The sequence below is a fragment of the Salvia splendens genome, chromosome 21 (assembly GCF_004379255.2).
Source record: "Salvia splendens isolate huo1 chromosome 21, SspV2, whole genome shotgun sequence".
NCBI classification, from domain to species: domain Eukaryota; kingdom Viridiplantae; phylum Streptophyta; class Magnoliopsida; order Lamiales; family Lamiaceae; genus Salvia; species Salvia splendens.
In genome coordinates, this window is record NC_056052.1 from 3,526,045 (window position 1) to 3,547,326 (window position 21,282).

Here is a 21,282-nt window from a genome sequence, read left to right on the forward strand (position 1 = left end):
TATTCACAATTTCAATATTTTTTATTTATTTATAAAATAATTAATTGAAAGTTATAAATAGAAAACCAGTTATAAATAGTATAGTGCTCAAGAAATTAAAGCTGTAATATTATGAGAGTGATAAAATATACGAACTGTGGAAAAATCCTAGGGTAACTAGTGCTTAAAGGACCACAGCTCATAGATGCACCTAAGCCCCACAAATAAAAGGCAGCATTGATACTTACTCACATCACATGAGTGGACTTAAAAAGGGACATGACAAAAAACCCCAAACACAAATGGCCAAACCGTCCCACAATAAGTAAAAATGCCTTTTCGGACCACGCAGGGGTTAAGAACCAAGATAAAGCAGCGAACGATTTGACCCTCAACAAAGCAAAGGCCACAAAGCAAATTAGAACACAAGTAGATATTTTAGCATTCACCATTCAACACAAAAATTCTTCAAAATACATCCGTCTGTGTGTGCTACAACCAGCCACACATCAAACATTAGTCTCAAACAGACCACAATTTATTCTAACTCAAATTCCGCCGAAACAACATAACGTATGTGACCTTAGATGAACGTAGCAAGTTACTGGGTGGAGTGGATATGCTTGATCAGATCAACCACACGGGTGCTGCAAGAAAAAAGATACCGAATCAACTAAAATGAACCTCAACGAAGGTAAGACGACGGGTACTGCTAATAGGATTTAGGAAGATGGAATATTAGACTCGAGTTGTGAGCCAAGAAAAAAGCATCAGAATTACCTGTAACCCCATTCGTTATCGTACCACGAAACGAGCTTGACAAAGTTCTTGCTCAAAGCAATTCCAGCCTTGGCATCGAAAATGCTTGACCTGTGTGCATAACGAATACCATTAGTTTCAAACAACATTGGTGGGATCTCAGAATGCCAAGTTCTATAATAAGCTCACCTGTTGTCGCCGACAAAATCAGTAGACACCACATCATCTTCGGTGTAGCCTAGAATTCCCTTCAGATTTCCCTCAGACTCCTCCCTATCGAACAAACAGAGCTGCTTAGATTCCACTCAATGTTTCCATATCAGGTACATCACTAAAAAGAAAAATCTTACTTGAGTGCTGCTTTGATTTCATCATACGTAGCTTCCTTCTCTAACCTCACTGTGAGATCAACCACAGAAACATCAACTGTTGGGACACGGAAGGCCATTCCAGTCAATTTTCCATTCAAAGCGGGAAGAACTTTGCCAACAGCCTTCACAGAAAACAGGAAAATAAAAAATCAGTCATGCATAACAGAAAAGTAGATTTAACTTGTTAAATAACTAAGCTACCTTAGCTGCTCCAGTGCTACTTGGGATAATATTGAATGATGCAGCTCTTCCACCCCTCCAGTCCTTGGCAGATGGTCCATCAACAGTCTTTTGGGTAGCTGATTAGACAGAATATAATCAGTCTGAGTACATAGATGCATACAAAATAACATAAAATGTTAATTATACTTGTACCAACCAGTGATGGAGTGGACTGTTGTCATAAGACCTTCAACAATACCAAACCTATCATTAATAACCTGAAAGTTCACAATGTTATAACCTTGGAAAAAAGATGATACAGAATAAACATAAACATGTGACAGACAGAACAAGTATGGCAAACCTTTGCCAATGGGGCAAGGCAGTTTGTGGTGCAGCTAGCATTAGAAACAATGTCAAGATCAGGTGTGTATGACTTCTCATTGACACCGACCACAAACATAGGTGCATCCTTGCTCGGAGCAGAAATAACAACCTTCTTTGCACCTCCCTGTATCCAAAAGTCCAATGCATAACTTCAGTAATAGATACTTAGAGAAAATGCAGGCAATTGTTTGTAAAATATGGATGCACAAAATATGGCTGCAATAAATGATTTCATAAAAACAAGCAAGAACAACTGCCAGTTTGATGCAATACCTTCAGATGGGCTGCAGCCTTATCCTTGTCAGTAAAAACACCAGTTGACTCCACAATGTACTCAGCCCCAGTTGAAGCCCATGGAATCTCCTCAGGATTTCTACCAGTGCCATAAAGTTAGGAAGTGAACAACTAATGCGTATTACATAGCACTGTCAAAGAAATATAAGTTGATGAATTTACCTGAAGCCGAAAACAGTGACAGGCTTTTCACCAAAGAGAAGGGTTTTCTCATCCTTAACCTTGAGCTCGTGGTGCTTCCATTGGCCGTGCACACTGTCATACTTGAACATATAGGTCTGCAGCAACAGGTACCAAATATTAATCAAACTATATAATATTAGCTTCCACTAATAGTGCACAAGTCAAATCCATTTCAAAAACCTTCTAACTAATAACACAGAACCTAGAAACATTATAAACATTGTCCGGAGTGACATTCCAATAGTGTGACAAAGAATGCTAATAAACCAGACAACACAACAACTTCCTCTACTTGATGTTTTCTTTCAATTGAAAGACAATATTTACTAGGAAGTAGGAACACCATTATTCGGTGATTTTTTTCATTTTCCCAACATAAGAGTATTAAAATGCAATGGTAGATTATAAATCTCACGCTTTAGAAGAAGGGGTAAATTGTACCTAAGTATGCAAGTAAACTTAGACAATTCATAAAGTCACAGTAAATCAAAACATCCTGGTGAAAAGACGAACTAATGATCTGTAAATCGAAACGCACCGCAAGCTAACAAGCAAAAATACATATACCGATGCGCTTTCGCAGTTAGGCTTGATACAAGATAAATCCAGATCGCAAAAAGACATCGAGTATTAAGTAGAAAAGGTAAATTATCAAGCAACTAGATCAGAAAAGGATGAAGTAAGAGAGGAATATACCATGTAGTCAACGGTGATGAACGGATCGTTGACAGCAACAAGCTCAACATCGTCTCTTTGAAGAGCAACCCTGGCAACCAGACGGCCGATTCTACCGAAACCTTTATCCAACAACCAAACAATCAATCAATTTCAATAGCTCATCGAGGATTATGTTAGATCCAAACAACATAAAAATACGATAGATCAGATCTATTACCATTGATTCCGATCTTAATCTTCGCTGCACGGAGAGAGAGAAAAAAAGCCAGATCAGAAACTAGTAAAAGAGACGAACAAGCTAAAAATTAACATAGATGACAAACAGAAAGAAAAAACGAAAATTACCCATTTCTGTTTGTAGAGTTAGGGAGTGATAGAGCTAGAGTCGAAATAGAGAGTGGTAGAATGTGTGGTTAAATACGGAGACTGGGGTTTATGTATTTTGAGATAAGCAGGTGAGATACGATGCAACCGGTGCATGCGCCATCATGGATCTGTTCACGTTTAGAGGAGAATCTGGGCCGTGCATCAGTACACGTGGTGTTGATCTGCCCTATATTTTTGCGTGAAAAGCTGTAAACAATTAATCAGAGGCTATTTTCTAGAAAGTTCCCAGCAATCGACGGCTGAGATTGTTTTGTGTAGAAAATGGTGGGCACTCCGTCACCCACCACTGCCGTGACATGTCAGCTCCACGAGAGTTTGGCTATTAGAGCATCCACAACGGCTTCGCGCGGGACCTCCGCCATTAGGCGCGGGACCTCCGCCATTAGGCGCGGGAGGGATGGATACGGACGTCCGCTGCGGACACCGGAGTTCCGCGGCATTCCGACGACGTCCGTCGGGACGTTCGCCATTGCGGATCCCGACGGACGTCCCGATTTTTCATTTAAAAAAAAACTCTATATATACGGCTCATTGAACTTCATTTCATTCGCACCACTTATTTTAACGAGTTTCTCTCTCTCTACGTTTCTTTTATATATCCATAATGGTTAGTGGTAGTGGTGCGTGTGGTAGTCGTGGAATTTCTGATGACGTACGTCGGCGAATTAGAGAACAATTGCGGGTCATTACGTCCAGGGAGATAAATCGCGCAATACAAGTGTCCTTGCAGCAGCAGCAGCAGCCGGCGGTACCTCGACCCATCCATCGTCGAACTATAGTACCCCGGGACCACATCGCTGCACACTGTCGGTTGTATGAGGACTACTTCCCTCCGGAGCCGCGGTTTGGGGAGAACATGTTCCGGCGATGTTTTAGGATGCATCGTCCGCTATTTCTGCGTATCGTGGGCACTTTAGAGCGTCGATACAAGTATTTCAGGATGAGGGAGTATGCAGTTGGTAAACCCGGCCACACGCCCATACAGAAGTGCACAGGCAGCTGGCATACGGAGGTGCGGCTGATATGTTCGATGAGTACCTCCACATCGGCGAGACGACTGCCCGCGATTGTCTGAAGTATTTTTGTGAGGGCGTTAGGGAGATATTCGGGGAATAGGTATCTTTGGAAGCCTACCCCCGAAGATTCTCAGGCTCTGATGGATATGCACGGGAGTCAGCACAGGTTTCTGGGAATGTTGGGCAGCATAGATTGTATGCATTGGGAGTGGAAGAACTGCCCCGCCGCCGGGAAAGGGGTGTACACTACCGGTTTCAAAGGCAAGAATCCTACGATGATCCTTGAAGCGGTAGCTGACTACCGGCTGTGGATTTGGCATGCGTATTTTGGAGTAGCCGGGTCGAACAACTACATCAATGTCCTCCAGTCATCGCCCATTTTCAACGACCAGTGTATGGGTGTTGGTCCGGCCGTCAGTTTCGTCGCCAACGGCAACCAGCACAACATGGGTTATTATTTGGCGGATGGGATATACCCTATGTGGCCCGTCTTTGTGAAGACGATCAGATGTCCCACAGAAGAAAAGAAGGTCTATTTTGCGGGTCGTCAGGAGGCAGCGCGCAAGGATGTGGAGCGGGCATTTGGTGTGCTTCAGGCTCGATGGGCAGCAGTGAAGGGTCCATCACGGTTGTGGTATATTGACAGCATCGCTGATATCATGTACGCATTTATTATCATGCACAACATGATTGTCGAAAATGAAGGTCCAACACTGACTGATTGGGCCAATGATGATGTTGATGCTGCCGGTCCAAGCCACGGCGTGGCCACCGCCAATGTAAGTATGGGGATACCCCATGAAGAGGCCGATCGAGTCAGTGCATTTGCCGACATGCGCCAACGACAAGCCCATAATCGACTCCAGAACGATATTATTGAAGAGATATGGACGTTGAGGGGTAGTCGTTGATATTTAGAATGTAATTTGTTTAGACTTTTTTTGTTAAAATGTACTTTTATTTACTTATTTTTATTTAATGAAATGTACTTTTTATTTTTTATTTAATTTTATAAATTGTTTAATTCCGTAAATTGTTTAATTAGGTGAATTTGTGAATTTTTATTATTGTGGGATGTCCGTCGGAATGTCCTTGGATATATCTGTCATTGTGTAGTGGGATGTCCTTGTGACGTGACAATGCAATGGGATGTCCTTATGACGTGGCAGGAGGTGTTTTTGGGAAGTCCGCCGGGATGTCCCACCGGAACATCCATCCTAGTGTGGATGCCCTTAGCTAAATATTTTAATTATGATCTTTTAAAATCGTAACGGATATATAACATCGAAAACATATCGCAATATTTTCTCATTTGTAACGTGTTTTCAAATACTCCTCTCATTATAAAAAGAATTGCAATAACACATTAAATGATGTCGTTTTAGCAAAAAGAAAAAAAAGAATTAAGTATCTTTTGTGTTTCAAATTTTCGATAACATCTCATTTTATGTGTTTGAGGTGGAAAAAATCGCTAAAGATTACAATATGAATTACTTTTCTGTCACCATATTTTACAAGATACTCCATCCCATTTGTCTCACTGCAAGTGAGACGTTTCTTTTTTACCGTTATTTTATAAAAATAATAATAAATAGTTAAAGTAGAGAGAAAGTAAATTAAAAAGGTGAATTACTTTTCTGTCACCATATTTTACAAGATAATCCATCTGTCCCACTGCAAGTGAGACGTTTCTTTTTTGCCGTTATTTTACAAAAATAATAGTAATAAATAGTTAAAGGGCAGAGAAAGTAAATTATAAAAGGAATAATATAGAAGATTGATAGATTCTAATCAAGGATTAATAAACTTTAATGGAAACAAATTAAGGTAATTGAATTTAAATAGAACTACTTAACGCATTGTACACCTCGACATACATACGTTTTCGTTTACTATTTTAATTCCATGTGAAAGACTCCAGATTAAAGCTATTACAAAATAATTTAATGGATACAATAATTGTTTATTGTGTAGTCGAATGCAACAATAAATACAATATTTTAAAAGTACAGTACTCTATTATTTGTAGTTGTCTTCGAATTTTTCACATTTCCCCCGTCCATATAGTAGAGTAGTAGCTCATACATATTTGAAGTTGATATTAAATCTAGAGTTTTTAAAAAATTTCAATATTGACCAATCTTCCACAATAGAGGATTCAGGAACTATACAATTTTATGAACTCTACTTTCTACAACATACTATAAAATATTTACCGATAAAGAAAAATTAATGTAAATCATCTCAATACTCTACTTTCTACAACATACTATAAAATATTTACCGATAAAGAAAAATTAATGTAAATCATCTCAATCTAACAATATATAAATATGGAGAATGATCAATTGCTAACCTATCATTTAATTGCTAACTACAATTAATTTAAGACTATAGGAATTTAGAAATTTTGTCATCTACAATTTGCCGTGTGTAATTTCGTTTTTCATTTTTTAATATTAAAAAGATAATAACAACTATCAAATTTAGGGTTTAGAAACACAATGTCAATACAGTGTATTAATACATCTAACACAAAGACATGACAATGTCAATATAATTTCATATTGACATATTATGTGTCACGTTAACGAAATTTATGAAAATTTTTGAAATTTTTTTCAAATTTTGACATCGGAACATATGCAAGTGAGATCTTGTTATAATCCTTATGAAATTATCTCTAATTTGATATATATTGTGAGAAAAATAATTTAAATTAAGAAAGTTATATGCGTTTTAAAGTTATAAGATATTTTTCAAAAGTTAGTTACAGCTAAATTGTTATAAATTGACCTTAATACCCTTATTTACGTTTTTCATTTATCGTATTGACATTTCGGGACTGATGATCTAGACACTTGATTTGAATATCTAATGATTATTATTTAATTGTAGTTAGCAATTAAGTATTGAGTTAGCAATATAACACTCCCTTATAAATATACAAACAAAATTTTACATAAATACTCTTCACAATTTAAATAAAATGAGTATTTAAGTTTTTAGTTAATTATTGGGTCCGGATATATATAATTTGTAAAGAAGAAACAAGCCCAAATATTGAGACAGAAGCTGGCCCAAAAATAAAACCTAATTAAATAGGCAAAACTTCCTACACGGCATAAAAGGTCAGTAAATCTAAGGCCATTCGCAACGCTGTTTCTTATTCGTCTCTTAACCGTCTCATCTCTTAACTATTCATGGGCTCACTGTACTTTTCACTCCTTCTCTTAACTAAGAGACCGAACCTGCAACCCTCCATCTCTTAACCATCTCATTTCTTAACTATTCATTCAATTTCATTTTTTATTTTTATTTCCAACAAATTCAATTAATAAAAACACACTTCATTAAATAAAATAAAATTACAACTTAAAATTCTTAAAAAATAAAAAAAAAACATAATTAAAAATCCTAAAAAATGAAAAATACATAATTTAATTTATTCCGCTCACTCTCTCTAAATTCAAAATCTCAAAGCTCAAAGAAGCAGAAAAAAGATCATGTGCGTCTACCGGTTGCCAAATTTTACCCAAATGTGCTCCATTAAATCATCTTGGAGTTGGGCGTGGGCGGTAGAATCACGTGTCCTTGCCCAAATAGACAACCGATCTTGTATAGACGGATGCACTCCACTGCGAGGAGGACTACTTGCGGTAGAGCTTCCCGTGGTTTCTGGGTCGAACCAATTTCCCGCCTCAAGTCCTTCGTCGGCTCGACGGCAATCATGTTGTGCAAGATTATGCACGTATACACGATGTCGACCATACTCTCCATAAACCACGTACGAGTCGGGGCTTTGATAATGTTGAAGTGCGCTTGGAGAACCCAGAACGCCCTCTCCACATCCTTTCGAGCAGCCTCCTGCTTCTGCGCAAAAAGAGCATGTTTTTCGTTCACCGGCTTGTTGAACGTCTTCACGAAGGTTGGCCACTTCGGGCAGATGTCATCGGCAAGATAGTACCCCATTTTATACCGCCGGTTGTTAGCGATGAAGTTGATGGCCGACGCTTTACCATCCAAAACTTTGGCGAAGAGGTCGAATTGGTTGAGGACGTTGACGTCGTTGTTCGATCCGGGAACCCCAAAGTACGCATGCCAAATCCATAGCCGGTAGTTGGCAACGGCCTCGAGTATAACGGTGTAGTAGGTGCCTTTGTGGCCGCTCATGTATGACCCCCTCCATGCCACAGGGCAATTCTTCCATTGCCAATGCATGCAATCGACGTTGCCAAGCATCCCGGGAAATCCGTGCACTTCTTCGTGAAGGTGGAGCAGAAACTGACAATCTGCCGTGCTTGGCTTCCAAAGAAATTCGTCGATGAAGGCTGCCCGGGCGCCTTTGCAAAATTGCATCAAGCACATTCTCCCAGTGCTTTCTCCAATGTGGAGGTATTCGTCGAACAAATCCGCTGTTTGTCCAGTCGCAAGCTGACGGATTGCTGCAGTACATTTCTGCAGCGTCGTGTGGCTGAGACGGCCAACGGCGTCGAACCCTTCTTGGAAGAACTCTTCCCGGGCAGCCAATGTATTTGCGATGTGGAGAAATAGCGGGTATCTCCCCATACCGGGTTATCACGGAAGTAGTCGCGTACTAACCTTGCGGCGGCTTCCTCCCGGTTACGATGGATGTAAGTCCGGGATCGTCTTTGGGGCGGCGCGACTTTCTCCGCCTCCCTACGTCGATCTTCTTCAAGTGATTCTTCCATTATTCGACGCATTTGCTCAAATGGATCTATGAATAGATTAACTTTGGTAGAAGAATAAAAGAGATGATTTGAAATGAAAATTGGAGAGGAAATGGAGATGATTTGAGAAGAATAGATGTGTGTTTGTGTGTGTAATGAAGATGAAATATGAGTATTTACAGAGTAAAAAAATAAAATAAAAAATAAAAAAAGGAAAATGACCGTTTTTAATTTTTATTTTTTTTATTCAATTAGAATTTTTTAAAAAAAATGATTTATTGCGTCAGTGTGACGAAGCCCACTCGCGGGCCGGCGAGTGGGCGTCACGCATGGCGCCGGAGCGCGCCACGTCGCGCGAGCCATCTCGGAGGGACGAGCGTCTCAGCGGGCTGGGGACGAGACGGGACGCTGCAACGCGTCCCGCGCCTGTCTCGTCTCGGAGGGACGAGATAAGGGACACCCGCAAGACGCGTTGCGGGTGCCCTAAGTACTCCTACTATTTATGTCATTTTTACTCTAAATGGTTTAAAAATATTTTTTTGTTAAAAAATTGATTAAATCATTATTTATTAATATTACTTTTTCCTTTTTGTTGGGAACTTTTCTTAGTACTTATTTTAATTACATCATATGTCACAATTTAAATACCCTTGCCACATCATATACTCTTTATTCATCATCATATTATTTTTCACTCACAAATTCCACTATTTGTCGGACGCTTCCAAAATGAATCAAACCACTCCCACTATTGTATTTATTACAATCAAAAATTTGTCACACGCTTCCAAATGAATCAAACCACTCTCACTCACTATTGACTATTGTACATATCAAGCCATAAAAATCAGCAATCAAGGAGGAGGGAAGTAGTAAGCATAGACGGCATAAAAGGTTTGCGCGAGAGTCAACATCACCAAGACGATCGCAGCAATGAAGGATATAATCGACCACGGATTATTGAAATACTTGTGCGTCAAGCTCGCCCTCCACGCATTCCACCGGTGATCGTAGTACCTATTCACCTTCTCCGACAGCCTCGACAGCGAGCTGTCGTTGATGTCGAACACCACCTCCTGACACAGCCGGTTGAACAGCTCCGCCACCTCCCCGTCGCTCCCCAGCCAATTCTCCACAATGCCGCAGTAGTGCAGGTAGCTCACGTCGGCCGGGGAGTCGATGAGGTTGTCCATGAATATCACGTACGACGTTATGTCGTTCGTGCAATCCAGATGGCATTGCTCGAACGCGATAAGGTTGAGGAACAAGGACTTCGTCCCATCGTGTACCAGCAGCCGCGGTATTTTCAGCACCCCGTTGCTGAAGTCAATGTCCCAAAATCTATCAGTTCTTTTTCTTTTAAATTTGATCCCTGCGTCTTTAAGCTCTGTCACGCAGTGGATTAACTGCTGACGGCGCTTGTCCGCCACACGGCCAGCATGGGACCATTTTTTTATCCAAACACGCGGGGTGGGCTTCGGCCCAGCTGCGCGGACTGCTAGTAGGCTGCGCCTGAACACCTCCAGACAGTGCAGTCCGCCCTGATCCGCCAGCGGGTCGAAGACGCTGCTACCGGCCGCGCTCGCCGCCGGCAGCGGCTCGTCCGTCGGCATTAATGGGTCAAAAAACCGCAGCGCCAGGCTGGCGACGGATCTTCCGTCGCCAACCTGACGCTGGATGGCATGGATCCGGTCGAGGACGAAAAGGGGAATTTGGTTCTCCAGCATGATCATGTCGCGCTGGATGGAGTGCATTGCGCCGCGCATGGCGAAGACCGGGTCGCTGCGGGAGTAGCCCAGTCTTGCGAAGCCCTGCGCGGCGCCGCGGAAGAGCTCCAGGGCGAAGGAGGAGTCGAGGACCAGCATCTCCGCGAAGTCGTTGCTGCTGAGGCCGATGGCGCCCTCGTAGCAGGCGCGGGCACGGTCCTCGAGCTCCTTCACCGCGTCGAGGTAAAGCTCAATGCGGTGGCCCGTCCGCTTTAGGACGTGGTGGAGGGCGCGCCACTTGTGGCGCTCCATTCCGCGGAGACGCTTGCGGCCGTGGTGGTACGGCCCAAGCGACACCGTCTGCGGAATGTAGGCCTTGTCGTCGCTGTCGCGGAGGCACTGAGGGATCCGGTAGATGGAGAGGTTCGCCCACGCGCCGGCGCCGTCGTCGGCTCGGGCCTGATCTAGCTTCTCTTTGATGGCGATCACCCACTCCGACTCCGGCGGCGGCGGCGCCTCGCCGGGAGTGATGAATGGTTGATTTTCGTGTATCTGCGGCGGATGCTCTGGGAAATCGATGGGAGTTGGATTTGTGGAGGGACTTTGAGCATTTTGGAGGCCATTTTCTACTGCTTGATTGAGCTTGAGTGTGATGAGGTACCAACTGAGGAGTTCTTTGTTGAAAACTGCAACCATTTCGATCTGATCTCTCTCTCTCGATTTTGGATCTTTGGAGATGATTATGATATTAATTTGTGATATCGACTTTCTTCTTTTTCCTTTTTATGACTTTTTGCTTTAAAATAATGCTAAATGGCTTTGCAATTTGCACAAATGATGACACTAATATCGAATAGAATACTTCTGACATAATTATTATTCTAAAGTTGAGCACAATATCGAATAGAATAGTTTACATAATCCCAATAGATGTTGACTTTTGATGTCACACAATATTTCAGATTTCGGCATAATAAGGGAAAAATATATGAATGTAGTGAACACAGTATTAAATTGAAAAAATATTTATGAGCAATTAATAATAAATGTGATTTCCTGATACAGGCGAGGTATGAAATAGAAACTCGTCCCACAAATCACAATTGACTGGTTTATTATTTGAAATGTTTTCCAACCCTTCACGTATTTGATAGGTCGCATCAAAGTTTTGTTTGATGTAGGAAATTAAAACATTTGAATCATATGCACATGCGATCATTTGGAACCATTTATTATTCATTTATCTATTTACAAGTGGGATATGGTCGTGGATATGTGGGGATCAAATTGTAGCTGGAATTGGAAGGCAAACTAATGCAAAATATTAGCTAGTCAATCACAATCATAAATTTGTGATTTTCCTACACGTTACAGTGATTTCACATACCAACCACAGGCATAATACTATAATAGCCTCTCCACCAAAATAGCATGGTGTGACATTTATAATCACATAGTTTGACTTAATTAATACTAGTACAAGAAATATTATGAATCACTACTGAAAAATTGAATCTTGTTAGAAACTTATATATTTCGTTGCTGCATCAAATGCTAGAACAGGCAACATGTACACCTTCTCTTTCGGAAGGATATTTCATCTTTAGTTCCTACATATATTATGAATAAATTGGAATATTTGGATTTTTCATTTCACCAAAATTATTTGAGTAGAAATGATGTGTGAAATCTAACTTCCTATAATATTTACCAACAACAAAAAATGGCATCGGAATAAAATTATCACAAAATCAATTCGGTTATTTGGGAAAATTGCATTTTCGATTTACTAAGAATAAAGAGCTTAAATTGTTGTAATGACATGGCCCGACCTCAACTTGACCCCGCCGGAGTTGGGCATATTGCTTCTGGTATAAAAATATGCAAGTTTGTCAAATAGCCCAAATCCTAACATTCGACTACTATCTTGGGCCTAAAACCGTCGCACTAATTGCAAATTAAATATCTCAATATGTGATTATTTATATTAATAAAATCCAATTTATAAAATGAATCAGTAATGTTCCAATCTTTTGGTTTGTTGAGATCGGATGGCCACAGAATTGCTCTCAGATTGAAGTTGAGTTTGCTAACGGCTAGTTTCAATATACAGTTGGAGTTAGTTATGGAGTGAACGGCTGAGATGATGAGCTAATGATGAAGTGATCCAAGCCGCACGTTTTGTGTATAAAGAGGCTGTTGCTCTGTTGCGTGAAGCAGAAAGAAAAAAAAGCAGTAACAAACAAGTGAAGAGAGAGATCGATCATCACTCAAGATCCTTGAGAGTTCATTGAGTGACTTGTTGTTTCACATCGAGTTTTGTGAGGATCATCTTCTTTGTGTTTGCAGTTATACACTTAGCTTCCATCTAATCATTGTATGATCGAGTGGTGAATAAGATTGAGAGTTCTTCTTTGTGAATGTAGACTTTTACGTCGAACCACGTAAAATTCTGGTGTCATTGTTCTTCTTCATTATTTTGATTGTTCATCGCGCATTGCTCATCCGAAAACCAACATGGTTAGTACCAAATCCATCCATTTAAAATTCCACAAATAGATAATCGAGATTGAGATTTCTATCTGACACCAATGATTCATAATAGTAATTTGTCCTTGGATTCATGGTGGATAATTTGGAGAGCATTAGGGTCTGGTCGAGACTAAAGAACCCACATAGAGGCATGTCGAATTTCATTTCACAAAGTTAGAGACTAACTAAACTCTAATGAAGTTTCATCTTAAAAGTCAAAATATTTTCATTTCACATTTTGATAAGAGAATAACTCATTTGTTAATATTTATAGCACTCTTCGCTTAAATTTGAGCCCCAATAATGTGTAGTAGTATCATGTCTGCTAGGCATATTAATATTAGTAGTAGTAGTTGATATTCTATTTTCATATGCAACAAGCTTTGTTTATTATATCTTGCATTAGAATTTCAATTTTATAATCCAGCCAATTCAATCAATGCTAGTGCTACGGTTTAATTGCTGATACATGCTCGAAAAATATTCCTTAATTTAATAGTTGTGGATTATCACAATCATGTCATTAAGTTGAAAAAAACCAGGATTAATTAAATGGGTATATACTTATTCCACATAAAATATTTAATAGTTGTGGATTATCACAATCATGTCATTAAGTTGAAAAAAACCAGGATAAATTAAATGGGTATATACTTATTCCACATAAAATATTTAATAGTTGTGGATTATCACAATCATGTCATTAAGTTGAAAAAACCAGGATAAATTAAATGGGTATATACTTATTCCACATAAAATATAGACTATGAGGTGTTCGGTTTACAAGATTGTATCCCGAATTAAATATGTAATGTGTTTGGTTCATGAGATTCAATCCCACAATTTAATCCTAGATTAATAATCATGGGATAATTAGTTATAGTTAACCCCCTATGACTAAAATAATATCACAAACTCAATCTTAGATTGTATCTTGATATTATTTTATCTAGAAAATCGAACACCACCTATAATATTACTCTTATAATATTAAATTCGGCCAATGTTATTCCATTGTCACGTTGGGCTTACCAAAAGTTGAAAAAATAAGTTGGCAATCATACTGAGCTTATAAATTAATACTCCCTCCGTCCTGGATAATTCGTCTCACTTTGACCAGGCACGAGTTTTAAGAAATGTAATGAAAAGTGAGTTGAAAAAGTTAGTGGAATGTGAGTCATACTTTTATATATTAGTTTTATAGTAAAATGTGAGTAGGAATGAGTTAGTGTAATATGTGGTACACTACCAAAAATGAAAAAAGTGAAATGGGACAAATTATGTGGGACGGACCGAAATGGAAAAATGAGACAAATTATCCGGGAGGGAGGGAGTACATGACTTGGATAAATATAACTAAATAGTTCTTGAATAGACAAGTTTTGATTACTTAGGCAACACGAGTTCAGAAAATTGTGTTGTTTTTTGTTTTTCCCATTGATATAGGCGGGACAGCAGGCGCAGGCGCAGGCGCAGGCGAAGGCACAAGGTGCTGTTGATGCTGTCAAGGATGCTGTTAACTCAAACAAGTGAGAGAGAGAGATCATGATCATCATGTCACATGCTTCCTTCTATTTTTATTTTTCCTATCGTTGAAACTTGAAACCATATTCATTTGATTTCATGTTTTGGTTTCATTATGGTAGTTTCTGTGTAGGTAGGGAGGCAAGACTCTCTCACAAAGGAAGATAAATATATTTTTATTTTACCTTTAAGATTTGTGACATTTTTAATTTAAAGTGACTAGATGCATCTATAAAGATTTAAAGAAATTTTGCACCAGTCAAAACATGGGTTAGACCAGAAAATTCATAGATTTCAACAATAGTTCAGATCTTCTCCGTACTAGGAGCAATAAAAGAGAATTAGCCAAGCATTTTAATTTCGAATCAAACATATAACCACGAAAAACGTCTCTGCCACTTGCCCGAGTGAAGTGGTCTGGAGAGATACGTCGCAGAATCTAGACTCGGTCAAGTGGAAAGGGAAAGACGCACCACTCTGCCTCTAGACAGATCATCGTCACGGGGCTCGGCCGAGTGGAATGTGGTGGCGCGTCTCTCGGCCAAGTGAAACTCTCTCGACAATTCCCGTTCAGAGACTCGGCCAGAGTGTAACAGTGCAACTCTCCCACTCGACCAAGTGACCAGGGATGTCACATCACTCGGCTGATAGGAAGATCGCCGTCTCGGGACTCGGGCCGAGAGAAATGTGGTGGCGCGTTACTCGGCCAAGTGAAACTCTGCACAATTCTCATTCAGAGACTCGGCCGAGTGTGAAAGTGATACGAGTATCCCTAGCAGCAGCGAGACGGAGCTCGCCGAGGAGGTGGAACGGGTGGCTGCGCCCGAGAAGCAGAGCGCACCAGCGGCTGCGGCCGAGAAACAGAGCGCACCAGCGACGACAAGGACCTTGAGGCCACGGAACCGAATCAAGCAGCCTCAGCGGCAACGGGAGTAGAATAGCAGCATTCTTGTTTTTTACGTCCCTTTTCCTTTTTGGTTTATTTTAGAATATTATTATTTTTGGTTTACAATTGAGTCGGGCCTTTTTCACGGGCCCCGTTTGGGTTTTCTTAGTTGGTTCTTTACCGAACGTATTAGGATAGGTCGAACCAACCCTAGAGTTTAGTTATAAATAGAGCCAATGTATTATCACACAATTCATGAATAAAATTATCAATACTTGGCTCAATTGCTTTTGCCTCAAGAAACAACTCCCAAGCTGTCGACGGAATCTCCCGCGATCAGCTGCAACCTTTTTGACGTCCAAGTCATTAGACGTCATCCCGTTTCTTGATTTCGCTTGGAATTCGACGTTGAGGAAGCGAATCCATAACAACTGGTGTCTTTCATTGCGTACTCTCCATGGACGGCTCGGATCACCTAACTCCACCCGCGGGCCTCCTCACCGGAGGCAACGCACAGTTGCTGATCGGCGACCCATCGCGCCGGGCATCAACATTCAATCGTCGCAACGACGGTCAGCCGCGACAACCCTGGCGTGAGGCTCACTCCGACGGCGAACCACCGCAAGACGTCGCCGGGACGAGCGCTCTTCCTCCCAACGGCCTGGAGATACTCCTGGCCCGCTTTGACCAATTAGAGAGCAGTTTGAAGGCGACGAACAAACGCGTAGACAATATAGAGGCACCGCGCACCACCGAGCCGGATATTACCTATTTCTCAGATGATTTTGATGTGGAGGGGACTCGTTCCCTGCGCGATGAGTGGATGGCGGAAGAGGGTGTCCCCCGGACTTTCACCCATGGCAGGCAAGGCCGTGGTGGGGATATCCGTAACCGTCGGGGCGCGCTACGCGCGAGATTTAGGCGCGATGACCATGGGGGGCAGAACGACTATAATCATGACGCCTACCGCGATCGGACTGATCCTAGGCAGCGCACGAGTTGGGACAGACCGCGAGATCGCTACGGGGGGGATGTCGATCGTGGTTGGAGAGGGTATCACCAGCCTACTGCCTGGGATGCACCCATTAATCGCATGGCTCACCCGACGCCAAGGACCGATAGACCCAAGGACCTCACCATGAAGGCGCCCCGTTTTGACGGGTCTGATGCGGCGAATTGGATTTCACGAGTGGAGTATTATTTCGACCACTTGCAGATGCCAGATTCTGAACGCCTTCACTACGGGGTAATGCTATTTCAACCGCCGGCAGCCGAGTGGGTCTTTAATTACCGAGATAACAATCCGGTGGTGACGTGGCAGGAATTTTTGGAGGACGTACGCCACCGGTTTGATCCGCAGAGCTTTCGAAACAGTATTGGGCTTTTATCCAAATTGGTTCAAACGGGCTCGGTGGCCGAATACCATGATGCTTTTGAGCGGTACCTTAACCGAGTTACAGGCCTTTCCGAGGAGGCGCTGATCCCGATTTTCATTATCGGGCTAAAGGAACCGTTTCAAGAGAAAGTGGAGTTACACCAACCAGGGTCGTTGGCTGAAGCTATGGCCTTGGCACTGCGGCTGGGAGCATCACATGAGGCGCGCAATCAGTCATCGAGCCGTAGTAAATGGCCAAACCGGGACTCCCGATTTTCCCCGGCCACTCAGGGTCCGTCCGGCAGCCATGCGGACCCGTCCCCGAGGGAGCCTGCGAAGCCGGGTTTTAAACCGATTCGAGTGTCGAACGCAGAGAAGGCGGAGTGTTCTCGAAAGGGCATATGCTATCATTGCCCAGAAAAGTGGATACCGGGCCACGTGTGCAAGCAGAAGATGCTCTCTTATGTGGGCGAGGATGAGGACTACACCGGTCATGAGGAGTCGGACGGCGAGGATGAGAGCGACACGGTGATAGCCGCGGATTTGTCGCATCTCCAGTCCTTAGCAGGGAGCACTAAGTCTCGGCCTTTCAATGTGGAGGGTTCAATCGGGACAACGACGGTGAGCATACTTATTGATACCGGCAGTACACATAATTTCCTTCATCCCCGAGTGGCGCAGCAGTTAAAGTTAGCACTCACTCCTATTAGACCGTTCCGTGTGTATGTGGGCAACGGCGCGTCGATACTCTGCTCTCATATTGCATGCCGTACGAAGCTTTCAGTTCAAGGGGTGGACTTCCTCATTGACCTACACATTATGGAGATCCACGGCCCGGATGTGGTGTTGGGGATGGATTGGCTTGAGTCGTTGGGCAAGATTTCTGCGGATTTTGTGGGGAAAACCTTGGAGTTCAGTCAGAATGGGGTACGAGTGACACTCCAGGGCGTGCAGCCTTCTCCCCGGCTGATATCATTGCAGTCTTTGGCAATGCTCACGGCCCATTCACCGAGCCACGAGTTTTATGAAATTATCGGGGTGGATTCGGGAAGTACTACAGTGACATTGACGGAGGAGGAATTTCCACCCGATATCCCGTCGGAAGTGCAACATATCTTGGAGCAGTTCCGCCAGGTTTTCGCGTTGCCATCAGGCATGCCGCCGCGAAGGGAGTTTGACCATCGTATTCATCTGCTCCAGAATTCGAAGCCAGTAAACGTGCGCCCTTATCGATATCCGTACTTTCAGAAGAACGAGATCGAGCGACAGGTGCGGGACATGCTAGAACAGGGTATAATTCAAAGGAGCCACAGTCCTTTCTCCTCCCCAGTACTGTTAATCAGGAAGAAGGACGGGACATTCAGATTTTGCATTGATTACCGGGCATTGAATTTGGCCACGGTCCCGGACCATTTCCCTATTCCGACAGCAGATGAACTTTTTGATGAACTCGGAAGATCGAAATTTTTCACTAAATTGGACTTACGCTCGGGCTACCATCAGATACGCATGCATGACTCCGATGTGTTTAAAACAGCCTTCAGGACACACGATGGCCACTTTGAGTTCCTGGTTATGCCCTTTGGCCTCACCAATGCCCCATCTACTTTTCAAGCGGCTATGAACAGGATTTTTCTGCCATTGCTCCGACGATGTGTGATCGTTTTCTTCGACGATATTCTTGTTTACAGCCCAACACTAGAGGAACACTGCTCGCACTTGGCAAATGTACTACAATTGTTGCAACAACATCAGTTCTTTGTCAAGCTCTCGAAATGCTCTTTCTGCGGCACGACGGTGGAATACTTGGGTCACTTGGTGTCAGACGGGGTGTTGAAAGCATACCCGGCTAAGATAGTGGCGATGACTTCTTGGCCATCGCCAAAGACAGTGAAGCAGCTCCAAGGATTTTTGGGACTGACAGGTTATTATCGGCGATTCGTCGCGAATTATGCTATGATCGCCGCCCCGCTCACGGACCTCCTTAAAAAAGAGGCTTTCGTGTGGTCCCCGGCGGCGGACGCTGCGTTCTCAGCACTCAAGCACGCAATGACAACGGCGCCGGTCTTGAGCCTGCCGGATTTTGACAAACAGTTCTGCATTGAGACTGACGCCTCGGACCTGGGTGTCGGGGCGGTTCTCATCCAGGATAGGCACCCGATTGCCTATTTCAGTAAGAAGTTGGGCCCTCGACGACGTGCCGCGTCGACTTATCATAGGGAATTGTACGCCATCGTGGAGGCAGTACAGAAATGGTGACAATACCTCTTGGGGAGAGACTTCATCATTCGAAGCGATCAAAAGAGCCTAAAGGATCTCTTGCAACAAATTGTCCAGACCCCGGATCAACATCTCTATTTGCGAAAGCTAATGGGGTATAGGTTCAACATCGAATATAAGAAGGGGATCACGAACAAAGCCGCAGATGCCTTATCCCGGCGGGACGAAAGCGACTTCTCGCCCAGTGGCGACGCACCCGTGGGGACGGCGGTGGCAGCGGATGAGGTCGGGGAGAAATTATCACAGACAGAGGCGGCCTTGTTTGCCGCCGTGGCTCACCCGATACCCAAGATAGTGGACTCGCTGCGTGAGGAGACGTCATGGTTGCCTGACTTACGCGAGCTCGTCGCCCAGATTGCGACGGGTACAGCTCCAGTTCATTTATCCTGCAGCGATGGCCTTGTTTATTTCAAGCGCCGAATCTTGCTCAGTCCCAACTCCAAGTTCAAACGGATTCTCTTGACAGAACACCACTGCACGCCACTTGCGGGTCACCCGGGCCACGAGCGTACATTTCGCCTACTGTCGGCAGGGGTTTATTGGCCAAATATGCGCAAAGATGTGAAGAAATTTGTGGACTCTTGTGCCGTGTGCCAATCGACGAAATACTCGACTCAGAAACATGCGGGATTGTTACAACCTTTACTGATTCCATCACAGGTATGGGAGGACGTGTCCATGGACTTCATCACGGGTCTCCCTCCCTCGCGAGGGTACACGGTGATCATGGTGGTGGTGGACCGCCTCTCGAAGTACGCCCATTTTGCCCCATTACCCGCCAAATTTGATGCATTGCGCGTGGCACATTTATTCGTTAACACGGTGGTCCGGCACCATGGGTTTCCAAAGATGCTGGTTTCGGATCGCGATTCGGTGTTCTTGAACGCGACATGGGGAGAAATGCTCCGTCTGAGTGGTACAAAATTACATTTTTCCACAGCTTACCATCCCCAATCCTATGGACAGACGGAGGTCCGAAACAGAGGCTTGGAACAATATCTGCGGGCTTTCGTAGCGGATCGACCTTCTAAGTGGTGTAATCTGCTACCGTGGGCGGAATTATCCCTTAACTGTTTCCATCATGCGGCCCTCGGCACGTCGCCATTTCGAGCCCTTTATGGCCGCGACCCTCCGCTTTTGGTCGCAGCACCACCGTCGGCGGCCACGCCGCCTAAGGTTGCAGAGTTGATCCGTCAGCGAGGGGCGCTACTTCGCGAATTGCGCAATAATCTCGAACGCGCGCAGCAGAGGATGCGAGACTCTGCCAACAAACACAGACGTCATGTGGAGTTTGAGGAGGGAGATATGGTGTGGCTAAAACTTCAGCCTTATCGACAATATTCAGTGGCCAAACCGCTTTCGGCCAAGCTCGCAAGGCGCTATTATGGGCCGTTTGAAGTGGTGCAACGGGTAGGGCCGGTAGCTTACCGGTTGCGGCTGCCGGAGGGAAGCCGGATCCACGATGTCTTCCATGTCAGCCTCCTGCGCGAGTTTGTGGCAGGGGAGGAGTCAGTGGCGCACGTCCCTCTACCGACGGACTTCGTGGAGGGTCGGCCGGTGGTGTATCCGGTGGCTTTTATCGATAGCCAGATTATGTGGCATGATGGCAAGGCACGGGAACATGTCTTGGTGCGTTGGTCGGATGGCACGGACTCCCCGTCGTGGGAACCGTTGGACATAGTTCGCGAGCGATTTCCAAACCTCCACCTTGAGGCCAAGGATGTTGTTAAGGGAGGGGGAGTTGATACGAGTATCCCTAGCAGCAGCGAGACGGAGCTCGCCGAGGAGGTGGAACGGGTGGCTGCGCCCGAGAAGCAGAGCGCACCAGCGGCTGCGGCCGATAAACAGAGCGCGCCAGCGACGACAAGGACCTTGAGGCCACGGAACCGAATCAAGTAGCCTCAGCGGCTACGGGAGTAGAATAGCAACATTCTTGTTTTTTACGTCCCTTTTCCTTTTTGGTTTATTTTAGAATATTATTATTTTTTGTTTACAATTGAGTCGGCCCTTTTTCACGGGCCCCGTTTGGGTTTTCTTAGTTGGTTCTTTCCCGAACGTATTAGGATAGGTCG

The 21,282-nt window shown here is 43.7% G+C and overlaps 2 protein-coding genes across 2 annotated transcripts; both read right to left on the reverse strand.

Moving 5' to 3' along the window:
• Positions 1 to 397: 397 nt before the first annotated feature.
• Positions 398 to 3,291, reverse strand: LOC121785523 (glyceraldehyde-3-phosphate dehydrogenase, cytosolic). The gene is made up of 12 exons (XM_042183979.1): positions 3,159 to 3,291; positions 3,031 to 3,054; positions 2,832 to 2,932; positions 2,115 to 2,230; positions 1,932 to 2,031; positions 1,636 to 1,782; positions 1,489 to 1,549; positions 1,311 to 1,408; positions 1,089 to 1,231; positions 928 to 1,011; positions 760 to 849; positions 398 to 626 (listed from the first exon to the last, which is right to left on the reverse strand). Exons 1-12 carry the CDS (start codon positions 3,160 to 3,162, stop codon positions 581 to 583), a joined length of 1,014 nt encoding a protein of 337 aa, XP_042039913.1. The 5' UTR covers positions 3,163 to 3,291; the 3' UTR covers positions 398 to 580.
• A 6,300-nt stretch (positions 3,292 to 9,591) lies between these two features.
• Positions 9,592 to 11,441, reverse strand: LOC121785381 (UPF0481 protein At3g47200-like). The gene has a single exon (XM_042183787.1). The coding sequence runs from the start codon at positions 11,307 to 11,309 to the stop codon at positions 9,762 to 9,764; it is 1,548 nt and encodes a 515-aa protein (XP_042039721.1). The 5' UTR covers positions 11,310 to 11,441; the 3' UTR covers positions 9,592 to 9,761.
• Positions 11,442 to 21,282: the final 9,841 nt, after the last annotated feature.

Bases quoted from the DNA above. Each gene is read 5' to 3' on its own strand.
- LOC121785381 (XM_042183787.1), bottom strand. From the start codon at position 11,309: ATGGTTGCAGTTTTCAACAAAGAACTCCTCAGTTGGTACCTCATCACA.
- LOC121785523 (XM_042183979.1), bottom strand. The intron at 1,232-1,310 runs GTAGCTTAGTTA...TTTTCTGTGAAG, and splicing joins GTAGCACTGGAGCAGCTAAG to GCTGTTGGCAAAGTTCTTCC. The intron at 1,012-1,088 runs GTAAGATTTTTC...TTTGTTCGATAG, and splicing joins GAAATCAAAGCAGCACTCAA to GGAGGAGTCTGAGGGAAATC.